The sequence below is a fragment of the Belonocnema kinseyi genome, chromosome 7 (assembly GCF_010883055.1).
Source record: "Belonocnema kinseyi isolate 2016_QV_RU_SX_M_011 chromosome 7, B_treatae_v1, whole genome shotgun sequence".
NCBI classification, from domain to species: domain Eukaryota; kingdom Metazoa; phylum Arthropoda; class Insecta; order Hymenoptera; family Cynipidae; genus Belonocnema; species Belonocnema kinseyi.
The window spans coordinates 91,381,554-91,390,498 of NC_046663.1; the positions used below are offsets into that span (position 1 = coordinate 91,381,554).

At 26.5% G+C, this 8,945-nt stretch overlaps 1 protein-coding gene across 4 annotated transcripts in view; it reads right to left on the reverse strand.

Moving 5' to 3' along the window:
* The window catches only part of LOC117176018 (optineurin), a 33,813-nt gene that overhangs the window by 3,402 nt on the left and 21,466 nt on the right, over positions 1-8,945 (reverse strand). The window contains exon 7 of one of the 4 annotated variants that reach the window (XM_033365967.1): positions 3,478-3,741. The exons of 2 other annotated variants lie outside the window; for them this stretch is intronic. In XM_033365967.1, coding sequence (XP_033221858.1) covers positions 3,487-3,741 — 255 coding nt within the window. In that variant the 3' untranslated portion in view covers positions 3,478-3,486. Of the gene's footprint in view, positions 1-3,477; positions 3,742-4,008; positions 4,468-8,945 lie in introns of those variants that run through there. One more of the 4 variants, XM_033365968.1, reaches the window with a different exon arrangement.

Here is an 8,945-nt window from a genome sequence, read left to right on the forward strand (position 1 = left end):
ACTATTTGATTAAAAATTCATGTACTTTGTTGAAAGCTCATGTTTTTTATTCTAAGATTCAACATTTTTGATGATTTATTTTTATTGACTGAAAAATCCTTTTTGTTTTAAAATTCGTCTTTTTGATTTGAAAATGGTGTCTTTAGTGTAATTTTTTCGAAATAGAAGAAAAATAGTTTCATAGCTTTAAAAAAGCGTGAAATAATCGCAATAGTGTGGTGAGTCCGAGACCTGAAAAAGTGAAATTTTTATAATTGTGACTGCAAAAAATCCAAAGTTATTTAAATGATAATATATAGAAGTAACAATAACAAAGTAATTAATTAATTTTTTTATTATTCATAAAATGTTTCATAATTGTAAGGTATAATTGTAAGTTTAGAATTGTTTAAAACTTTACTGCTTCAAAATTATTTTTAATTGTAATTGATTTTCAATTTGAGGGTTACCAAATTCAAATGCTTTAAAAATTTTAATTTTCCTGAAATTAAAATTTTTCGAACGTGACGGCTTTTACATTTTTGCTATTCTAAATTTGAATGCTTCAAACTTTTCAGAATTTTAAAATCAAACAACCTTTTAATTCAAACCCCTTCAGATTTTGTTTCTTTCACAACATTTCTTAAAAATTCCTTAGACAAAAAATGATTAGAAAATTAAAAATTTGAAAAATTTTCGATCGACTTGTTCAATGGCGAGAAATTTTTTGAACTTTGTTTTTCAATTTGTTCGTCATCCCACAAAAAAACGTTTCAATGCTATTACCAATAAATCTAATCATTTTCCGTTTTTTGTGGCCCACCTTATCCCACTTAGTGCACTTCCTGAAAAAACCTGCTATTTTTGCCTAAATGCCCGTAAGAAAAAAACATGTCTGTCTAAATTTTTGTAAATGTTTTTAAAAATTTAATTAATTTTTATGTAGATTTAACGAAGAAAGCATTATTTTTAACAAAAAATTTCATATAAATGACATAAAATTATCTTAAAAAATTACAAATGACTTTCTTCAAACTTTGCTTGCCATAATATGTGATAAATAAATCATGATTCCTATTACTATTTATTATTGTTTCTTTCTTACATTGCTTATTTATTATTCTTATTGTTATATTTGTTAAAAATACTACCTTCTTCATAAAATTTACGTAAAAATTAAGTCTACCTAAAAATAAAAGGAGTAAAAAAATGTTTCGATAATCTCGCATCAATTAAAATTTGTTTACATTGAATATGGAAGTAATGCTTCTTAATAAGAAAAATCAGAGAAAATCTTATGCGGATTAAGAAAAACTCGTACTTTTTAATAATTTTTCGCGCTTAATAAAAACTTTCTGTCTAATAAATTATTCAAAATATTATACCGTTTTTCATTTTAGTTATATTCGCTGGAAAATTGTATTCCTAAAAAAAATTTCATGTAAAATCATAAATTTTCGAATTTATATGATGTATGTATATCCTTTTTCACGGGAAATTAATATTTCTAATAAAAAATTATTAGATTTCAAAGAATATTTACCATTTTTTAACAAATTTAGTTTATGTTGGCGTGTTTCACCTGCAATTGGTATTTTTAAACAATAATCATTAGATTAAAATGCAACAATTTTTTCTTATATAATAAAACTTACAATCTTGATTAATTTCGAATTGTAAAAGGTTTTTTCAACCAAAGTTTACCATTTTATTCAAAATTCATTAAATTTCAAAGAAGATTCACAATTTTCGAAAAAATTTGAAAATTTTTAAAGAGAGATAGTTATAATTTTACAAATATTGGCTATTTTTTAACACTTTTGGATCGTGTTATCGTTTTTCGTCGGAAATTTATAGTTTTAATTGAACAAATTATATTTGAAAGAAGATTCACATTTTGTAACAATTTCGGATTAGATTATCACTTTGCACCGGAAATCGGTGTTTTTTGGAGAAAGTAATTCAATGTTAGCTGCTTTCACTGGAAATAGGTATAGGTTTCGTAGAATATTTTGAATTTTGGTTATTTAAAACAAAAATATTTAAATGTAATAGAAGATTCTGTATCTCGAATAATTTTGTGTTATATCAATGTTTTTCGTCAAAAAGTTGTATTCAAATATTTTTTAAAACCATTAGATTGTGTTTGAACCACTTTAGGTTTTGCTCAAGTTTCTCAATGGAAATAGGTATATATTTGAAAGAAGAATGGCATTTTCGAACAGTTTTAAGTTATGTTAACCTTTTTTACGGAAAATAGGCGACTTTAAACATAAAAACATTACATTTCATAGGAGTTTTACCATTTAAACGAATTTTATGTCAGTGTTTTCATAGAAAATTGGTAGTTTTAACGAAAAATCATTAGATTTGGAAATTGTTTTACATCTTTTGAAGGATAATATTATATTAGCGTTTTTCACTGAAAATTGATTATCTTTTACCAAATTTATACTTCAAAAATAAAATTGAAACTTTTAAACAATTTTAATTTAAATTTAGGATGTCAAATTGCATCAATTATGAAAAATACTGCCCTCGCTTTTTCGGGAAGCGTGCTTTGTGGAACCCAGGAAAAAAGAATCCATTGAAAAGACGACTCTGTGAATTGCGTATCTGTCATTTGCAGATTCAGAAAGTTTATACAGAATCGGTTTGCGACTATGTGAATCGGTCATTTTCTCAAGCAGCTTCGAATCTGCCATGTACTGCAATGACCATTTCAAGCAAGGTTATATTAAATCGGTTTCCTTTTTTTAATGAGACCGACTTATTGGGGTTAAGCTGCCATATTTCACACGATTTTTTAAATTTATAACTTATCGAAAGATTAAAAGAAATCATGCGCAGGTCTACTAGATTCCTTTTGCTATTTCAGTTATTAGTCTTTTACGGCATATAAGTTGGTCAACAAAATTATAACGACTAAAAGTCTTTAAAAAACAAATCCGCGGCAATTTTGGAATTCCAGTGACAGATACGCAATTCAAAAGCCTTCGAAACCCATTCAACAGAAGTAAATGGATTTTTGTTTCCTGGAAACTCTGTCTATATTCTCATCACTCAAGTAAGAATTAAACCCCTTACAGTTACAAGTCACTCTTTTAGAAAAAAAATTATTTTCACAAATGAGCATTTCATAAAAATTGTAAGACAGGAAATAGTCAGAAATACAGAAGAGTCTTCTGAAAAATTCCATAGGAAAGCTCTCTCAAAATATTTAAAATACACAAAATATTTAATAGACATATTATTAATTTCGTAAAATACCAGTGGCGGAGCAAGAAGATGAAAAATAAAAAACAGTACCAAAAATGCCCCCAGGTGGATCACAATTTTTAGTTTTCTGTTTCCAAAATCTACAGAGGATGGTTATAATTTTGAGATTTAATTTTAAAGATGGTGTGCTCCGCACTAATTAAAATACTGTCTTTCAATACTGTGCTATCATTTTCACATAGCAATTAGAATACAAAGAATTCGTTTTCGAAAAATTACCTCTTATGATTAATTAAGAAGAAAGATTTTGAAGACCGAGGAACTGTTTTGTCCTACTCGTTCTACCTGATTAATATAAACGAAGAATATCGTCAGGACCCAAATTGCTTTGCCAGGCAAAGGCCCATAAAACAAATATCCAATCGAAATAAAAATCAACCACTTTATCACAATCCATGCAAGAGGAAATATTATTGATTGAGAGACATTTCTGGATCCAGTTTGGACCAATTCCAGAGCACTACGAACCCAATCGTGATCCATCTGGATAAACACAAATATTTTAAGCACTGTTCTATGAATTTTATAATTTAAAACATGTAAATCACAAGAATGATTGACAAATACAAATAGATTTATATAAATGATTTCGGGTTCAGGAAGACAACACCAGATGTAGATACATTTGGACTTGCAACATTTTTAAATCATACAACCTTTTCTAACATTATTTTCTCCCTCGGTATTTAAAATTCTAAATCTATAAAAAATTATTAGGGATATTGTTTGCAAGAATAAAAAAAAACCTCATCTATTTATAGAACTGATTTATTATTCATAAAAAAAATTACAGTATCTTTATAATTATGTACTATATTAATAGGAACTTTAACTATGTTCATCATCTTCATTCTATCTTTTGGGGTCGTTTAAAAATTACCTAGAGAGCTTTCTTCAAAAATGTTGTTTTCAAAAAATTTTACGTCCTTCTTGTCCACCTTGCAAATATTTAACGACCCTTTCTACTTTTTAATTACGCTGTTCAATCACTACACTTTTTATCGCGAATTTACTGGATTAGATTAAGCTACATGACGAAAATATTTCTAAGAGTAACTATTTCATTTTTGTATGATTAGTTGGGAACGAATCTTCAATAAAATTATTTAAAATCGAATCTAACTTTGTTTCTTTGTTGATTAACGTTTTCATACTTTCTCGCCTACAGAATCCACAAAAATCTACGCCAAGTGTGCAACTCAGCGATTTCTGAAAGCAAACAAATTTCACATTTGTAATTCTAATAAAATTCTCAAAAGCGAAGCAGTCTATTTATGTACAGTTGTTTTCTCGTATTAAGCTACTAAATTATGTACATTAAGGATCACCCATAAACTACGTTACATATTTTATAATTTTTTACACCCCCCCCCTCCTTCTTAGAATTTCAAAAGAGTGGTTCTATAGCGAGTAGAAATCTCGACAACAAAGGCATTAAAAAAATAGTTGAATTTTCAACAAAATAATTTAATTTATAGCAAAATAGTTGCATTTTTAACCGACTATAGTTCAATTCACAAACAAAGAAGATGCATTCGCAACGAAATATTTAATATCACTTATTTCATGTAAAAAAGATGACTTCAACAAAATAGTTGAATTTTAAAACTATAAAAATTAATTTTCACCAAGAATGCAATTATTCATCACGGGAGATGAATTTTCAACTGAAAAATAAAAGTTTTTAACAAAAAATGGAAGTTACATTTTTTATTTAAAAACTTCATTTTCAACATCAAAAGAATCATTTTCAACTGGTTGAATTTATCTAAAAAAACACGACTTTTTAATAAAATAGTTGAATCTTCAACCAAAATAATGATTGTTCAAAAAAAAAAAGATTAATTTTCTGTTCAAAAAGTTGAATCTTCCAACCAACAGAAAATAGTTGAATTTTCTGCGAAAATAGTTGAATTTTGAACCAAACCGTTGAAATTAAAAAGAAAGTACTCTACAAAAAAAAACAGTATTTACACTTTCAGATTTCTACTAGTTAAATTGAACCAAAAACTACGAATATTTAAGAGGACAGTAGAATCTCCAGGAAAACGATAAATTTTCAAATGTTCATTTTTCAAATAAATAATTAGATTTGTAACCATATAGTTGAACTTTCAGTCAAAATAGTTGCATTTTTTACCACGAAAGGTGGTATATAATATAAACATATGAATTTTCAAACCGAAAGCAAGGATTTTTAACGAACACTTTAATTTTCAAATATACATACTTTAAATTTTCTACAAAATTGTTGTATTTTCTAGAAAACCAGTGGAATTTTCAAACCGAAAAGATGATTTCTCAACGAAGCCAGTAATACTTGATATTTCAGCGAAACACTAATTTGAAATAAAAAACAGTTGAATTCAACCAGAGAAGACACATCTTCAACCAAATAGTTGAATCGTCAACAAAATACATGAATTTTCAACCAAACAGTTGAAGTTTCAAATATAAAAGATCAATTTTCAATTCAAAATATAAATTCTTAAAAAATAATCGAATAATATTTTCAATTTTGAAAAAGTAGTTAAATTTTCCACTCTAAAGATGAATTTTAAATTAAAAGAATGAATCTTTAAAAAAAATTGATTTTAACAAAGTAGTTCAACTTTCAACCAGGTAGTTGAATTTTCAAACAAAAACTTTAAATTCTCCGCAAAAAGTGTAAATGATGATATTTTAACGAAAAATATTTTTATTTTAATCCAAAACAGTTGAATGCAATAAAAAATACGAATATTCCACAAAATATTTCTTAAATCAAAGAGATTAATTTTTAACTGAGAACATTAATTTTCTATTAAAAACCACGAATTTTTAAAAAAATACATGAATTTTAAACTAAAAAATAGAATTTCTTAGCTATTGGGAATGGTGGTCTACCATTTCGCCACATGGTGCCGAAAAATGGAACTAGAAAGAGTAGGTACAATTTTAAACATGTATTTTAATTATTGCATAAAAGTGTTTTTAAGATTGTTTTGTGAAGTATAAAATAATTATTGAATACTAAAAACAAATATTCATCAAAAACAAATATAGTTTTAGATAGAATTTCCATCCTATATGCTGAAAAAACACATTTTTGTGAAAAGGTTTAAAAAAAATACAATTATTTAATTATTGCATGTGAGTTTCAATGCATTGTAAGTCTAAATAAACTTTAATTGATGTATGTAGGAACAAATTTGTTCCATATTATGACGACTGAAATTTAAATACAAATTATAATCTAACTTTTAGATCAGATTATTAAATAGTAATTATTTCATGTATAAATTAATAAAAATTTACTTTGAGTTCATTGTTGATTCAAAATAAGTCCATATAAGTTTAGAATCTTATGAAAATTACAATAAAGAGAACAATAATTGTTTTCTTTTTTTTTTAGAAAAATACTTCTGACAAAAAGTGTGGGTTTTCACTGTATAATATTTAAACTCCATCTAAAACACTTTGTTTCCGATAAAGACTTATTTTTATTATCCAATAAATACTTTAAACTCCACAAAAAAATTGTTAAAACACTTTCATACACAAATTAAAATGCATTTTTAAAATCGTGCCTATTCTTTCTAGTTCGAATTTTTGTCACCAGGTGGTGTATCGCAGTTTAAACAATCTCAATAAACAGTAAAATTTTCAGTTAAAAAAAGGTAATTTTCAACAAAGTTATGTTTTAAGCAAAACATTTGCATTTTCAAAGTAATAATAAATTTTTCAATCTAATAGTAGTATTTTTAACCAAAACAAAAACTTAAATGAAAAATCAAGAAAAAGGGGGATATGGGAAAGAGTGTGAAGTCTGAAATATGAAAGCCATTTTCAAAATTACTAAGTTATTATTAAAATGTAACTTTGTAGGGGCATCTATCGCAAAAGTCGCAAAATTTTTTTAAATTTATCATCAAGAAACGTAATAAAATGTATCTAAAATCGTTACGTTACATCCGTTACTACAATTACTATCGTATTTTATGGACGATAACTTATTAAAACTTGTACATCATTTTCAATTAAAGGCCAGTTTAATATCCCACCGTAAATTTACCAAGCGACCCTAACTTCTTTCCACGACAAATTATACTATCAAATGCAATTTTGCTTCCTATTTTTGCCTAGATTACATCCAATTGATTTTTGAATTGTGACCATTTCCCGGGGTTACGTTCTATTATAGAACCGGGGGAGTTTGACAATACTCGTTAATCATAGGGACTTCCATATGTTGAAGGATATGAATTTGTTCTGTTGTAAAGACTATTTTCCCAATTGGGGTAAACATTTTGAGCTTGCCCTACATGCCGGTCAAAATTGTGAACTTGCATTTCATATTGATCAAAATTCTGAACTTGCATTTTGTATCGATAAAAATTCTGAGAACTTGTACCACTTGCAAATTCTGTCAAATAATTTATGCCAGGTACATAATTCGTACATTGACGCTGCGCAGATTCATTGGGTTTACTTGGATTTTGAGAAAAATTTTGATTTCTTGTATTACTCGGCCAAATATAAATTTCACGATTCTCGGATTTCTTGGAATTTTGAACCATTGCAGTATCTGCGCAATAGTAACGGCGGGCTGCTATTCTTCTATACGTGCAACTTTTTTGCTCTCTTCACAAAGGGTGAAAAATAAATTCATAGAGTTCCAAAAGAGTGAAATTGATTCAAAGTAGAAAACGACTGCGAAAAAAGGCTCAGTATCAAATGAGAAAGATAGCTTTTTCTTGAAATACACATTCCAGAGTGGGTACTAATTTTCGCCCACTAAATTCCCGATCAATGGAAACTCGAATAAAACGCATTTAACGTAAGGTTTTCCTACGTGTAATTTTATTTATTTTGGTATCTAATATTATTTATATATATATATTTTTTTTGTGGTTAATATTGTCAAGTAAAAATCAATACAATTATATTACAATTACTTCAGATTTGTTGAACCTGACAGTTTTTTTATGAACATATATTTGGTTAAATACTTTTTGTATATTAATTCGTGAATTATTCTCAGATATAATTTTTAACTTTTTTATATTAGTGATTAATCATTGAAGCGTAATTACAAAGTTATATTTATAATGGATTTTTGTAATAACTCTTCAATGATTATTTAATAATTAATCGTTAATACGAAAGAAATTAAAAACTATATTTTTATTTCATTCTAATTGTTTCTGAATATGTTAAAAACTTCTAGATATCTTTCAAAGTTATTCGAATTTTTTCTAAAATTGTGCATTCTTGGAAAATTGAAAAATTCGGTTTTAAGATCTCTCAAATACCTTTCCAAAATTTTAGGAAATAATTGGAAATGATGACAAATATTTATCAATATTCTCGCAGAATTAATTTTTCAAAATAAAAAATCATGAAATTTTACCATGAATTTTGAGACCATTTTTTTATTCTCTTCAACCCTTTAAAGATCCTTCAACGTTTTTAAATTTTGCTTCGAAATCTTCAAATATGCGCAGTTTGTTTTACATTTTTTTTAATCTTTACAAATTTTAAATTATTTACAAAGTATGCATTTTCAATTAAATAATAGAATCTTCAACCAAAAGATTATTTTTCAACCAGTTCCATTTTTTACGAAAAAATGTTAGCAATCGAGACGATTTTTCAAGACAAAAATACGATTCTTGAAGAACGAAATATTTAAAATTTACAACAAA